Below are 14927 nucleotides of genomic sequence, written 5' to 3'. Positions count from 1 at the left end.
CATTTCATATTTGACAACATCCATAACTGTTCTCATTGGTCTGCTGTGGTTATGTAATGTAATTCATGTTGAGGAGGGAGGTGGTGAAGAATGCACTTTACATTCCTCACAAATTGAGGCACACCCTACCCCCATTTTCTTTAATAGATATCAATCTTTTCTCTTACTCTTCCTTTCCTGCTCACACCTCAGAAGAAACACTTCACCAGATAGAGAACAAAAGCTTTTAAAATCAAGTGGCATCCTGTTTACATGATACATTGCAGCTTACATTGACCTTCTAATAGATTAAAACCAATGTAAGTGTAGATCTGTTTTTATTTTTCCACAGGAATGTAAGAGGCTGTAAGTTAAATACCTTACGTTGTCCTTGCATATAAGATAGCTTAACAAGTAGGCAATTAAGTTACTAAAAAAATTACTGACTTTCTTTTTTGAAATGCTATTTCTCTCCTTTTTACAGACCTCCATCCTCTCCCAGGTTCAGCTTTACAAGGCAGTATTTTCTGGAGTTTGGTTTTGGGTGGTGTCAAGCAGAACTGATGTGCAGCTGTGGTAGCTATTTCCCTGGTTGTTTTCTAATGAGCATACGTAGTTCCTGATACCTGCAACAGCTTAACTTGGGTTGCATCTACCATAAACTGAGGGCCAAACTTATCCTAGAACAAACACTGAATGGAAGCTTCAGTGTTGTCTTTTTGCTACCTGACCAAAAAAATAAACCAACCAACCAACCAAAGCCCTCAAACTGTTGCACACAGATTAAGGCCAATACACTCTAACTGTAGCTGTACAAGAAAGAATGACAAGTACTTAGCACTCATGAATTTGAGGACTTAATTACACACCCACATTTTTGAAATACTAGATTTGACATGTATGTTTCCAGAAAATCATTTTATGCTTATATAAAATGACTGAATAAGCAGCAGACATCAGAACTACACTTAAATTTGTTCTAGAACTGGTACTACTGTCTGCCTGAGCTGTTCAACTGTGTTCCCATCTCACCATTTTATTCCTGTCAGTTTTGTAAGCAAGGACTTCACCTTACAATAGCAACAGCTACAGCACTTTGAGTTATTAATAAAGAAAAAGGAACAAAAACTGCTACACAAATCCAATGTCTTTTGAAAATATTTTATGTTAAAAATACAGGAAAATATTTTTGTTCAAAGAAGAAAAATATACTGCATGATGCCACTGATCTAGGTATGTTCGGTAGGTGGCTGTGGCTCCATAACCAGTCACTGGAGTGATGACCCAATTTGGCAGCTAATGGTTCTTTTTCAATCATTTATCAAAGCCAGAATCATACTGTGATAAAACAGAAAACATAAGACCAGTGTATTACTGAAGCACATGCAGGTAGGAACAGCACTTGATTCTGTAATAGAAAGTCAAGGCAGCTACAAGTACTTGATTTATTTATGAAGGACTGCAGAAGGAAACAGCAGTTCTTCTCTCTGATGGTAGGTAGCCCCATCATAGAACTCATCAGGTTTTAACTTAACCTGATGAACTTTATTTTCTCAAATAGAACTTGTAAAATAAACTTTAATTAAACTTTTTCTTAATAGGCCACTTACTGTAAGTGCTAAAATCACGTAAATCTCTATGTTGTATTTATCATTGTTTTGAGATTAAGAACTAGTCTGACTTTCCAAGCAATGTTTGATCAGAAAGAATAAAGGCATACGATACGCTTGCAGCTGGCAGTCAAAATACATCACTGAAGCTTAGCAGGATGCAAGAAGATAAGACAATTATGAACATCAGCAATTATACGAGCAGAATAGAGGAGATAAAAATAGTTGGTAGGCAATTCCTTTGTTCTCTAAGAGCAATTTTTGCAACTAACCTGTAAAGGTACATGAAGAAACAGAGCAGATGAAAGCCTAGCTTGATCATAGCTTCTTTCATGTGCGATTTCAGTTGTCCCCGGTTATGGATCTCTGTGGGATCAAATACCCCCATGTTTCCACTTGGCACCATAATAAACCTGAAAGAAAAAAACCCACCAAGAACAGAAAAGTAGAGTTGTTAAAGCATGGGGGAGTATCAGGGAATGAGAGAGGAAGACTTTGCACAGAAGGGACTTTCATCCAAAGAGTTGTTTTGCAGTTAAGCAAAAGGGAGCATTTTTTCAATTCTATTTTGGTCTCAGGATATTGCATATAACTGCCATTGCAATCCACAAAGAATTGGAGCATTAGCCCAGCTTCCTATGTACAAGTGGGAGAGTTTCCAGTTATATCCAATGCCAGTGCATTTTCATTGCTGTTTGTGATTACTCAGTGTTAGGAAGAAAACATCTATCCGTGGTGGACAGATGTATTAAATGAAAGAGACTAGGAAAAAAAAAATAATTAAATGACTTACTTACAAAAAAAAAATAATAAATCAAGATGTATGTAGATTATCACAAATTCCAATGGTCAAAACAAGATAGGACAAAGGATGTGCATATTATTTCTGTCTTTGGCACAACTATGCTGCGTTATCCCAGCAAAGACGCAGCTTTCCTGTGGCCTACAGGTTGAAAGACTGAGCAGAACTGGAGAGCTCCAGTACTACTGCCTGAATCCACATAAGAACACAAGCTGAGTGAAACAAAGTTGAATGTAATCTAAAGGAAGAATAAAGCAGCAAAATAAACATTTGTGTCCTGTTAAAATTCAAGAAACAGCATGTTTACTTGTCATAAGCATTTCTCAAGAGAACAAATGCAGGCACTGTGAAATTTTCACTCCAGCTGAGCCTAATCTAGAACAGTATTGCCATCATTTCACCTACATCTCACAAAGGTTTTATCCTTTTAGGAAAACACTCTTCCTACACTTCAATTTAACTCCTGGTCTTAGACCTGGAGCAAAAGCAAGGTCTGTGAACAGCACACTTTTAGATTTTCTTTATATGCTTGAAGAATAACAACAAAAGAACCTCCAAAGAACACTCTCCCACATATTACAACAATCACTTCAATGATAGGAGGCACTTAGCTACACTACAAAGCACAGACTTCTTCAGCATCAACACTTGTTTGGATTGGTGTCCTCATTCTGGAGTAGAATAATTTAAACCTCTCTGAATTCATGCGCAGCAACATTTACTCCAGAAATTACTTCTTGAAATACAGTAACATAAAGAGAAGATTCAAACACACCCACCTGGTGCTGGAAGTTTGCAGCTCATGGTAACAGGTTTAGACTTAATCTGTTCCCACCTGATCCTAGCTTAGTCATTGACACCCCCTCTTTTTACTGCGCTCAAACTATTTTACAATCCAAGATTTTTCTGACTACTGTACCACTTGGCCTTTAAATAACTGAGGGAAATCACCTTCACTATGGATGTGACAGTCCAGGCTGCCAGTGTGGTTGAAAGCCCTTGATCCTCAGAAAGGAGGCAGGATTAACAGTAGAGCCCTAACTAACATTTCGACATCCTCTGTCAGTATAGGCAAAGTATCACATTGTATTCATTTAATAAGTGCATTGCACATCTAGAATTGAGGAAATAAACCTGGATTTTAGGGTACTGTGAATGACAAATACAAGAGCTGTCAATGTAAAAAGACAGCACTCAAAGCTTTCTGTCTGAAGTGTGGAAATGGTGATCTCTGCATCATTAGCTTGCAGAATTCCTTCTGACAGGTTGGATGGGAAAACAAGAGGCTACTTTACACGTTAGCGTAAGTGAAAGGAAGTAGCAAAGGGGAAACTAGTGTAAGAAATCTTCTCAAATCCAAAGAAAATGCATTCACACTCTAGTGTCTCTGTAGAAACACGCTACTCTAAAAGAAACATAGTAATACTACACTCAGCAGCAGATACCAAAGGGAACATCGGTCATTTGGTGCAACAGCATTGCACAAGCACACAGCTGTACACACAGGTGGCCAAACAAAACTATCCTCATGTGGGCCTTTAGGCAACGCTCAGCAATTAACCACAAAGCGCTTCATGTTTCTTCAACCGAGAAACATTTGAGATCTTTGCTAGAAGCCTTTTGCAGAAAAGACATAATTATGGAGTTACAGTTCTACAGAACAATCAGGATAACAGGAAAGAAATCTCCTCTTTCATGAGAGCTACAATACCCTGTTTTATTTAACCAACAACCCAAAGTGTCCCAGCAGTCAATCCCAGCAGGTGTGTGGAAGCAAGAATTACAACCAATCCTACAACTTACACTGTTGGTCTGTTAACTGCCTGTAGTACAGGGAATGATTTGCCAAAAACCCATATTCAGTTTCATCAGCATAAACACCCCTTAGGACTCAATTCTCTGCACATCAAGTGATATCACATATTTCAAAATGATACAAAATAGAACACATTTGAACCGTCCACCCCAGTGTTGCCACATGCAAAGCTCTACTGGGAAGCAAACCATTCCAAAGCAGCAGACAGCTCACTGTGTGAAGACCTGCACCACAGGCAGCTGTCATAAAGAGACTCATATGGAAACCTTTCCAAACGGTGGACCCCCAAACTCTAGTAGATAAAGCAAGTGAGGGGATGAAACTGAACTGTACACAAAGGTGGGTGCTGGGGATAACCAGGCAGATGATTTTATAGCCACCAGCCAGGCTATGTACTTTTGTGCTGCTATCACTCTCAGACACAGAGGTAAAGAATGAAAGGCAGTAGCAACTGTGCCTGCAGCAGTACTTCATACCCCAACTAACATGCTGTTACTTCCTTCAAGCTTAGGAACTGCTCACATATCAAGATTTGTCAATCTTGATTTAAAATCTGTTCATGAGAAAGAATTGCAAACAAAGGCCAAAAGCTTCATGTGCTTGACTCTGCTGTGTTTCTTCTAATATTAACTGCAAAGAGAGGTGTATGGGAACTGCTGAGTCACGGCCTGAACCTCTGATTGATCACCTGAGGCAAGCCATGAGTCAGCCAGAGGAGCACAGGTGAAGGCAATTCAAGGCAATTCAGCTGTGCTGCAGGAAGGGGTGGAGCCTGGCTGCACCTCTCCTAGACCTATTTAAGAGCTGGCTACCAGTGGGGAAGGATCTCTTCTGGAGATTGCCTCTGCTGTTGTTTTGTGAGTGAGCCCAGGATAGGGGTGAGCTTTCTGTTTATTCTCTTTTGTTATCATAGTCTGCTTTGCCTAACTCTCTTGTTTATTTTGTGATTATAACAGCCAAATATTCTTTGATTATACAAGAGGAGAGCCTTGTTAGTTAGATCTGTGGAGACTTAAGAGCTCAAGAAACTGAAATGTTTCATTAAGACATATTACGTTCATGCTAGCCTTAAAGCTGAGCTGCTAACTGTGAATGAAAAGCACGCAAAACCATTTGCACTTACCGATATATATTCCATGTTGCTATTGGCAAATTAAGGAGGAAGATGAACCAGTGCAATGAAATAAGCATTAATACAGTGACAACAGCATGGCCAATCACCTCAGGGACAACCCACTGTAAAAAATAACAATAATAACTTTTTAAAGAGATGGAAAATAAAGTTACATAGACAAACATAAATTCCTTTCTGAAATAAAAATCTGCATCATTCCCTAATAATATCAAACAGAAAACTCATGGAGGCATGTGATTTCATCATTATGTGGGGAAATTAATACCTTCAATCAGATTCCACATGAGTAAGCCAAAAATCATGCCCTAAAGTACTAAAACAGAGGTTCTATATTTAACACAGTGATTTCTAGAATGAAACACAGCAGCCGTTCAATCACAGCTATATTACAAAAATGTTAAAGAAAATAAGAAAGTATGCAGAGCTCATCTGAAATCACTGCAGAGAATGCTTGATGTAGGAATGTAAGAAGCAGATAACTAAAACTGCAGACACAGGACATACAAGCACCTTCAGGCATGGCAGAAATAAGAACATGGACCAATATGAAAACAGACATGGGTAAACTGGGTCAGCCCAGAACAACAACACATCAAGACATCACATCAGCAAGAACACATTTTTGGCTTGAGAGGTATCCTGTAGTGTTCTTATGTTTAGAAAATACCTTTGAATCAGAGCAAACAGACATATGTGAATGTTGTACTGATTTAGCGAAACAGTTCCAAGTGGATTTGATTAAAATTGTACTACTTTTTTTTTTTTAATCCCAGCAAAATTCTCTGCTGCTCAGGAGGTTTGGAACTATACACAAGTGTCAAAGACAGCTGCTGTAAGGATCCCTGAGTTCAGCCACAAGCAGACGTTGCTGCTTGGTGGCACACGCACACAGAGGAAAGCTGAAAAGCTCTATGATGAGTAAAGTTCATGTGCCATGAATTCAGAATAGCAGCCCACCTCCAAGCTCTGACAGCCAGCAGAATGGCCTCTAGGGACTAACTTACTGACAGACAGGGACCTGACAAAGACAGGCAGACTGAAATAAAGGATAGACAGTTTGAAAAAGTGTTGCCAATCCAGGCTCTTCAGATATACATTAGCTTTTGTTATTTGTGATGCGGAGATGCCAGATTGTTTTTTAAAGCCCCACCAAATGCAAAGAATAATCATTTACTTTATTGAGTTTTGAACAGCAAGACCTCGCGTTGATGTAGTCGCATTCCAAATCTGACAGTGTAATTATCTGAAGGTAGCAATAAGGAACAACTGTACTCTAAGTCAGAATACTCAGGCACTCAAAGGAGAGGTTCAAGCTGGTTCTGCCCAGAGGGTGGTGGGTACGGCCCCAGTACTGGAGTTCAAAGGGCATTTGGGCACTGCTCTCAGACACAGGGTTGGGATTTTGGATGGAGCCAGCAGCTGGACTCAGTGATCCTTATGAGGCCCTTTCAGCTTGGAATCTTCTACGATTCTATATTTGCATGCAGGATGCTGAGGAGAGCGCTGTGCCCTGGGCGCAGATGGCTGTTCTGCAGCACGCCTGCCACAGGCACATTTCCATCAGCCCTCCCTGCAGCACAGCATTAGGCCACGCTTCGCTATCAGTCTCAATGACTTTATGGCACTTCTCCACCGGCAGCTATTGGACAAAGTTCAGCTCGAGGCCGAAAGCAGAGCAGGGAGGTACACTCAATGATTTCACAGAACAGCGAGGGTTGGAAGGGACTCAAGGATCATGAATCTCCAACCCCCTTGCCACAATGCAGGACCACCAACCTCCACATTCAATACTAGACCAGGCTGCCCAGGGCCCCTTCCAATCTGTCCTTGAATACTTCCAGGAACAGGGCATCCACAACCTCTCTGGGCAGCCTGTGCCAGCACCTCACCACTCTCTCTGTAAAGAACTTCCCCCTGACATCCAACCTAAATCTTCCCTCCCTCAACTTAAAACCATTTCCTCTTATCCTACAGTTATCTACCTTATCTATCAAAGAGTTGATTCCCCTCCTGTTTGTAGGCTCCCTTTAGGTACTGAAAGGCTGCAATGAGGTCACTCTGCAGCCTTCTTTTCTCCAGGCTGAACAAGCCCAGCTCCCTCAGCCCGTCTCCACAGAGGAGGTGCTCCAGCTCTCTGATCATCTTTGTGGCCGTCCTCTGGACCCTGTCCAACAGCTCCCTGTCTTTTCTGTACTGGGGGCTCCAGACCTGGGCACAGTACTGCAGATGGGGCCTCACAAGAGCAGAGTAGAGGGGGACAATCACCTCCCTATCCCTGCTGGCCACCTTTCTTGTGATGGATCCCAGGATACCATTCGCTTTCCGAGCCGCAAGCATTAAGCATTTCAGCATTAAGAGCCGGGAGCACGAGGGGCAGCACGAAGAGCGCACCGCACCCCGCCCCGCCGAGCGCCCTCCCCAGCCGCACACCGCCGCAGCCGCCGAGCCCCGCGCGGCTTCCAGGAGCTCAGCACCCCCCACAGCCCCGTCCCGAGGTCTCTCCCCGCCGCGAGGCCGGGCCCGCTCCGCCCGCAGCCCCTCGCAGCCGCCACAGAGCCCGGCCTTCGTCGGGCGCGGCCCCGATCCGGCGCGGCGCGGCCCCGACCCGACCGCAGAAGGATACGAAGTAGACGGAGAGGAAGATGAGAGCGCAGCAGTCGATAAGCGAGAAGATGAAGACCACCGACTCCATCCCGCCGACCTCCCGGCCGCCGTACGCCCCGCCCGGATCCCGCAGGACCCGCCCCGCCGCCGGGCACGCCGGGAAGAGGAGTCCAGCCAGCCACGGGGCGGGCGCGCGGCGGCGATGCGGAGCCGGCCGGGCTCCTTCGTGGACCTGCGGCTGAAGCAGCGCGTGAAGCAGGTCCGTGCCTCGCCTCTTCCCTCAGCCCCGGGGAGCGGGACGGGCCGCGGGCGGAGGGCGCGAGGGGAAGGGCCTCGTCTCGTCGTTGTGCTTCCTGCTGCCGCTCCGGCCTTAGGATGGTGCCGAGTGAGCGGAGGGAAGCAGAAAAGGTGCAGTTGCCTCCGCAGCCCGTCGATGAGGGGCAGACCGCGCCGCTCCCCCAGCCGCAGCCCGCCTGGGTTTGTGGAAGCTTCGCTCGCGGGCGGGATGGCTCGGAGCTGTGCCCGGCCTCCATGTGACTGCCGAGCCTCGAGCAGGCGGGTGCTCTGGTGAAGTGAGTGACCAGGTCTGATTCGCCTCCAAACGTGTCTAAGTTCTTTACAGAGACAGTGGAACGGGCTGCCCAGAGAGGTTGTGGATGCCCCGTCCCTGGAGGTGTTCAAGGCCAGATTGGATGGGGCTCTGGGCAGCCTGGTCTAGTATTAAATGAGGAGGTTGATGGCCCTGCATGTGGCAGGGAGGTTGGAGGTTCATGATCCTTGAGGTCCCTTCCAACCCTGGCCATTCTGTGATTCTGTGTCTCATTTCAGTATCTTGCAAGCAGCAAGTGTGGCCATTATGTGGACATTGGGATCCTGGCCTCTGATCTGCAGAAAACCTATAGGTGAGCAAGGATCAGTGTCCTTATATTCCACACTCGGGATATAAAACGTATCATTTTGTATTTGTGTGCTGTCAAAATTCGAATCTTCTGTTACCTTCTTTGTCCATTGTTGAGGTTAATTGGAACAGAAAGATTGTTTCTGCTCCCGTGTTTTCCTCTGCTGGTGTATCAACTAGCTTACATTATGTCATTATGTTAGCTTCATGATTCAACTGTTAGTGAAGAACTACAGATACATTAGAGCATGTTAATCCTTACCCTACGGAGCTGAAAATGTAGAAGAAAATAACACCTGGGTGCAGGCAGATGAGGTGGCTGCAGGACACTGACTTTTGCTCAGTGGGACAGCCAGCCCTGCCAAATTATTTGTCAGCCATTTTCACTGTGGGGAGAAAGATTGTGTTCCAGCAGGTTGTGTATGGATGTGGGAGTAAAGGATGGTAGAGAAGGATATTCATTTATGTTTGCACTATCTATTTTTTAATGTCTTGTTAGAGAAAGGATGATAGAACAAGGGGAAATGGCTTTGTGTTTAAATAGGGTAGGTGTAACCTGGCTATAAGAAGAAAGTTTTTTACACTGAGGGTAGTAGGGCACTGGAACCAATTGCCTAGAGATGTGGTTGATGGCCCATCCCTGGAGGCTTTCAAGGTCAGGCTGGACAGGGCTCTGAGCACCTGTTCTGCTGCAGGTGTCCCTGTTCATTGCAGGAGAGTTGGACTAGATGGCCTTTAAAGGTCCCTTCTAACTCTAATGATACTGTGATTCTGTGAAACCCTTGCCTTGGATTTTTATGGATCTTGGCATTTTGTTTTTCTGTCAGCTATTGTATAAAACCAAACAAAATGGGCTCTCCTGAAGTGAAAGTAAAATGTTAATGATAATTTATTTGCAGTTAAAGATACTCATTGGATCAGGTTTTCTTTCATTGACATGTTATTATACATCCCAATTGTTCTAACTGGATTGTCCTTTCCAGGATGTAGTCCTGTGTCCACATGTTCTTGTCTAAATTAAAATAAGAAAATCAGTAGCGTTGTTGTGAAATAGAATCCATTGTGCTCATCTGTACGTTATGTCTCTCTATAGCAAAAGAAGGCTTAAGTACTTTTTACTGAACATCCCTTTAGAGATTGAGGTATTCTGATATTGTTTTCATCCTGCTGATTGACTTATTCCGGCCTTAAGAAAAAAATGATCATGCAATCAGGCTGGTTGTTAATAAGAATTTGTGCAAAACTTTGGCTACCAACTTACAATGCATGATGTTTTGTTGGTTTTCTTTTTTTTCAGTACTGAATATGGACGAAGAAAACGAAATGCTTTTAGAATACAAGTTGCAAAAGGTAGTTCTGTCAGTATCGTGTCCACAGTGCCAGAATTTTGGTTATGCTTTGGTTGTTTGGCTAACGTGTTTCGTCTTTTTCTTCAGTGTTTGGAATAATCAGCAATGAAAAAAAAAAAGAAGATTTAACAGCTTTAGAAGCTGAACATTTGGCAAAAAGAGCAAGGCATGAACACAAGAGAAATGAGTAAGAAGAATTTTTACCATTTGATAACTTTAACACTGCCCTTAATAGTTAGCTTTTCTTTAAAGCTTTCTGTCTCTGTATTATTAAGTTTTGGTAGTTCAAAGGTTATAGGCCTGTCCTTAATTTCCTGTAGGCTTGTCTTCCAAGCATATGCTAAAGACTAAATTATAGTTTCTCTACTGTAGTAAATGTATGGCCTTGAATTACTGGATATCCTTGTGACTTCCTGATAGTTTTCTATATGTTTAAGTTCCTTTGTTTTGTTTTGTTTTTAATCTTTGATGTGTGTTATAGATATCATCTAAATCTGGAGAAGGCTACAGGAGAAGCTATTCTAAGTAAATCACAGCTAGCAGGGAGGTTGGCATTAAGCTTCCTGACTCCTAAATCTATGCATAGTCTCATGGAAGATCATGTTTTCTAACCTGTGATAAATATCAAGGATCTCAAGAACAATTAAGACACTGTAATCAGAAGGGCTACTATAATTCAGCAGTGATTTACAGTAGCTTCCCTTGTGCTAGCCTTGGTGATTATGTGGTTTCATGGTGAGCTGGATCACATTGGTACCACATTCCTACCCTGACTGTCTTTCAGGCAGGATACCACATTGATCCAACCCATCGCAGCCATGGAAAGAATGCATTTTTAGACTCTTCACAGTAGTAAATTTAGAACACAGTTTGTTTTCACCCTTATCCTGCGTTTCCTACTTGCAGGGAGCAATGTTGTGAAAATTGCATTTGTTCAGTTTTGTGCGTGTTTTTCTCTGATAGATCTTGTTTTTGTCTTCTTACCATGTAAAGGACTACAGGAAGTTCTACAGAAGACTCTGAGGATGATGATTATCCAGAAGATTTAGTAAGTTATATTAAATTATGATTTCTTGTATTTATGTAACACATGATTATGTTTTGTAAAATTGCAGTGGAAGTTTAAAAATAGTGCTAAAAGTTGGCTAACTTCTGGCAGTAAAGGAAGAAGCTGTGGTGAGGAATCACTCTTGAAGAAAACATGCTGGAGGGCCAGAAGAGTTGGCCATCAAATGATTGAAGTGATGGAAGGAACTGACACATCTGACTATTACTGAAATTATAACTGTTGTTTCGGGGTAAATCGTAAAGCCTGTTGCCTGTTCAACCAGCAGATGTGGTTTTGTCTGCAGTGTTTGACCTCAAATGGAGTGTGATGGAAGATATATGATTACTTTTTCCAATGAGGTTAATACTGACTGATGTTTATGGAATGAATACTTTTCATTGGCTTCTTAACATCTGTAACCCAAATTACAACCTTTATTTTCTGTTTATTTTCTTTTAAAATACATGAATTTGCAGTCTACAAATCACATGAACAGTTCTCTGATGACCTTATACAAGAAAGGAAATCCTGATTCTGTTCTAGTCACTCCAAAAAATGAACCAATGGAAGCCTCCACTCCTGTGCAAACTGCTCCTCAGACAAGCACCCTATCACCAGCATCTCAGGTTGAAACACGCATCTCTAAAGGTGGCTGGTTCATCGATAAGACTCCAAGTGGGAAAGACTTTTTCATTGACCTTTCTGAGGATGGAGAAGGAGATGAGAAGAAAGTGATTTCTGAGGTATTGTATTTTACAAACCCCATGTAATTTAGTAGCAGGTGGCTATTAATTCCTATGTAATTTAACAGGCTTCCGAAGACAGATACTAAGACCAAAAGGACTGTCTGTCTTTGTGGATTTTTAAAATTACTTTTATTACAGATATACATGCTTTTTTAACTGCAGCAGAAATCTTAAATAGAAGGGAAGATTGGCTTGAGCCTGGTAGACTACAAATTTTTAGCTTGGTTTCTAAAGAAGATGAGGCTTAGGCCGTTGATCTGTCATGTCAGAAGTGATTTTTGAACCTTCTGGCAGATTTCAGTCCAAAAGTTAAGAAAACTTGTATAATTTTGGAGAAAGATGTAGTCCTTAGTAGTAGGGAGACCCAAATCAGTGCCCCTACTGAGGGAAAGGTAAGTGGAACTTTATTGTTATTTATTCCATTTGCCAGTGACCAGTGTTACTAGTCACCAAGCATATTTTTTGCTGTAGCCATAGCATGTGGTCTCCCTTAGTCAGTGGCTACTTTCAGTGAGCCTGGAGAGATTGTTTGGATGGATGAGGATTGGGGAATGTATGGATGTATAATGCAGTTAAAAATGGAAGGTACCTCCTATCCAAACCTACTGCTGGCTTTGTGTTTTTTCACCATGTGTTTTGGGTTTTTTTTTCCATTTCAAAACCTTTGTTTAGCTATTGCAAGCTCTATTTATTTGTAGGAAACAACATTTAATTTTATTGTGTATTTTATTTTAATGAAAGGATAACTGCATTTACAGCTACCTTTTGAATAGACAAAGTGCTTATTGAATAGGCAGATTTGACAAATTATCCCTTGATTAGGTTAGATTGTGAGTTTTTTTTAGTTGTAATTTGGTTATGTGTCTGTACTTCTAGCAAAGATGTGACTGATATAATGCTTGTAAAATAATAATTAAAAAAAAGACAAGGCAGAATTTAAATCTAAATAATGTGTAGTTAAGCATCATAGACACTGTGATGTTTTGTTCTTTGAAGTATTTGCAGGAATTCACTGACTGGTTATATTATTCTGTTTTTATACATTAGAAATCAACAGAATTTTCTGTCTTGGAAAGTGAAAAAAAGAAGACAAAGGGTAAAAGAGCAAAAAGGAGAAAAGAAGAATTTCCAGATGTAGATGAAGAAATTGAATCCATCTTACTTAAAGGGAAAGGTGAGAAGTTGTTTTTGGCATGCTGCTCTAAAAAGAGAGATGATGGTGGGTGACCATGGAATCCATTAGAATGGAGAGCTGTTACTTTTCTGAAGTACAAAGAAGTGACCTTGAGTGTGTTGTTCATAGGCTTAGCCTTTATGTTGCATTAAAACATATTCCAGGCCTGTATGTGCTACCAAAAATAATACTTATGTACTTAGTGTACCATGTACTTAGCTCACTGTTGAGGCTGAGATCTTTTTTGTTTTATATCAATAACTTTGTGCTTTGCCTAAATTTGCATGACTTATTTTCTCCTGAGCAGGTAAAAGTAAGGGACCAGAGCTTTACCACCCATCAGTGAAGTTTGAGGATGTAGGAGGCAACGATGAAACTTTGGAGGTTAGTTTAAGTGTTGATTAAAACATCATGAGAAGTCTATCAGAATTCATCTGTGTGGCACTAAGAATAGTTGCTTATACCAACAGCAAGAGTTGCTGTTCTTTTTTTCCTCTGATCAATTTTTCTGAAAGCAGTCACTAACACTGTATTGATAAACCAAAGTTCTTTTTGTTTTGGTCTGTGTATAATATTAACAATTTATAGTACTATTTTATTTTTATTTTTTTCGTTTTAAATGGAGATATCTCTTGTTCTTAATAGGAAATATGCAAGATGCTGATTCATGTTCGTCATCCTGAAGTCTATCTCCACTTAGGTGTGGTTCCACCTCGTGGTTTTCTTCTACATGGACCACCAGGATGTGGAAAGACACTACTTGCACAGGCAATTGCTGGAGTAAGATAGCTCTAAATCTAGCTTTTTCCTTTCTTAATTATGTTTAGAAAGAGAAGAAATAACCCTTTTTCATGATAGAGTAGGTCTTTTCCTCTTTTCTCTGTTCTCTTAATCCAAACTACATTCATATTCACTTCCTTCCCATCTGCATTTGTACTTTATGGGACCTCCTATGAAGAGGGGATGTAAGTGAATTAATTGTGCTGAGGCATTCCCTGGTGCAGTGGAGGCACGAGTAATGGGAAGGTTATACATGGAAGGCACTTTTGTTGAAATTACCATAGCAAACTTGGCTTTTGTATTCAGTTCTAGTCATACAGCAAAATGGCTTTGAGGATATTAATTTGAGGTTTAAAAAAATAAAATGAGGTTATTAATTATCTTTTTAAAAAGCACTTTCAGATTTATTCTTGAATACAAAATCTTCAGGTGTAAAAGATGTTGTATTGGAAAATACTTATCCTTTAGGACAATCAACATTCCTGCTGGTAATACTGTGCAGTGTTCCTCGTTTCTTTCAGGAACTTGAGCTCCCAATGCTGAAAGTGGCAGCAACAGAGATGGTGTCTGGAGTGTCGGGAGAATCTGAGCAGAAACTGAGAGAATTGTTTGATCAGGCTGTGGTAAGGCACCCATTGGAAATAACATGGAGTTGTTTGCCTTTTTCTTTGTAGAGATTCATGTTTTGTTGCTGTGGTTTGAGTTAGAGTGAATTATTAGTGACAATCTTTATAGCGCTGCACACAAGCTACAGTGTCTCCATTTCTGTGACCAGGATTCCGTTGTGCTGTCGTGCAGTCACAGACCACAAAGGTTACTATTCTAAAGTCTTGACAGAAGATAGTGTCAGTGGAATGGGAGCAATGTAAATTATTTACCCTTTTGGAGCTACTTGGAATTATTTCTAAAAATTAAAAAAAAAAAAACCTATACAGGCTGTTTACTGTTTTTTTTTTTGTTACAGGTTTTTATTGTAGTTTTTGTGT

The 14927-nt window shown here is 41.3% G+C and overlaps 2 protein-coding genes across 3 annotated transcripts in view; one reads left to right on the top strand and one right to left on the bottom strand.

Moving 5' to 3' along the window:
* Window positions 1-1124: 1124 nt before the first annotated feature.
* Window positions 1125-8076, bottom strand: CNIH4 (cornichon family AMPA receptor auxiliary protein 4). Its single transcript, XM_042891872.1, has 5 exons — window positions 7966-8076; window positions 6517-6585; window positions 5331-5443; window positions 1862-2002; window positions 1125-1317 (listed from the first exon to the last, which is right to left on the bottom strand). The coding sequence occupies exons 1-5, from the start codon at window positions 8032-8034 to the stop codon at window positions 1290-1292; spliced, it is 420 nt and encodes a 139-aa protein (XP_042747806.1). The 5' UTR covers window positions 8035-8076; the 3' UTR covers window positions 1125-1289.
* Window positions 8077-8125: 49 nt separating this feature from the next.
* Window positions 8126-14927, top strand: part of NVL (nuclear VCP like) — a 30595-nt gene continuing 23793 nt past the window's right edge. Inside the window, exons 1-10 of one of the 2 annotated variants that reach the window (XM_042862217.1) lie at window positions 8126-8205; window positions 8775-8848; window positions 10142-10194; window positions 10281-10380; window positions 11187-11241; window positions 11718-11984; window positions 13035-13161; window positions 13469-13545; window positions 13807-13941; window positions 14463-14564. In XM_042862217.1, the coding sequence (XP_042718151.1) occupies window positions 8149-8205; window positions 8775-8848; window positions 10142-10194; window positions 10281-10380; window positions 11187-11241; window positions 11718-11984; window positions 13035-13161; window positions 13469-13545; window positions 13807-13941; window positions 14463-14564 (1047 nt within the window). In that variant the 5' untranslated portion in view covers window positions 8126-8148. Of the gene's footprint in view, window positions 8206-8774; window positions 8849-10141; window positions 10195-10280; window positions 10381-11186; window positions 11242-11717; window positions 11985-13034; window positions 13162-13468; window positions 13546-13806; window positions 13942-14462; window positions 14565-14927 lie in introns of those variants that run through there. The other variant, XM_042862218.1, reaches the window with a different exon arrangement.

The sequence above is a fragment of the Lagopus leucura genome, unplaced genomic scaffold (genome assembly GCF_019238085.1).
Source record: "Lagopus leucura isolate 7727_CA_CO unplaced genomic scaffold, USGS_WTPT01 Super-Scaffold_73, whole genome shotgun sequence".
NCBI classification, from domain to species: domain Eukaryota; kingdom Metazoa; phylum Chordata; class Aves; order Galliformes; family Phasianidae; genus Lagopus; species Lagopus leucura.
This window is presented reverse-complemented; position numbering and strand designations above follow the sequence as displayed.

Excerpts from the sequence above, each read along its gene's own strand:
- CNIH4 (XM_042891872.1), bottom strand. The coding sequence starts at position 8,034 with ATGGAGTCGGTGGTCTTCATCTTCTCGCTTATCGACTGCTGCGCTCTC. Across the intron at positions 2,003-5,330 it reads GCAACATGGAATATATATCG|GTTTATTATGGTGCCAAGTG; the intron begins GTAAGTGCAAAT and ends TTTTTCTTTCAG. Across the intron at positions 1,318-1,861 it reads TTCTTCATGTACCTTTACAG|TATGATTCTGGCTTTGATAA; the intron begins GTTAGTTGCAAA and ends GTTTTATCACAG.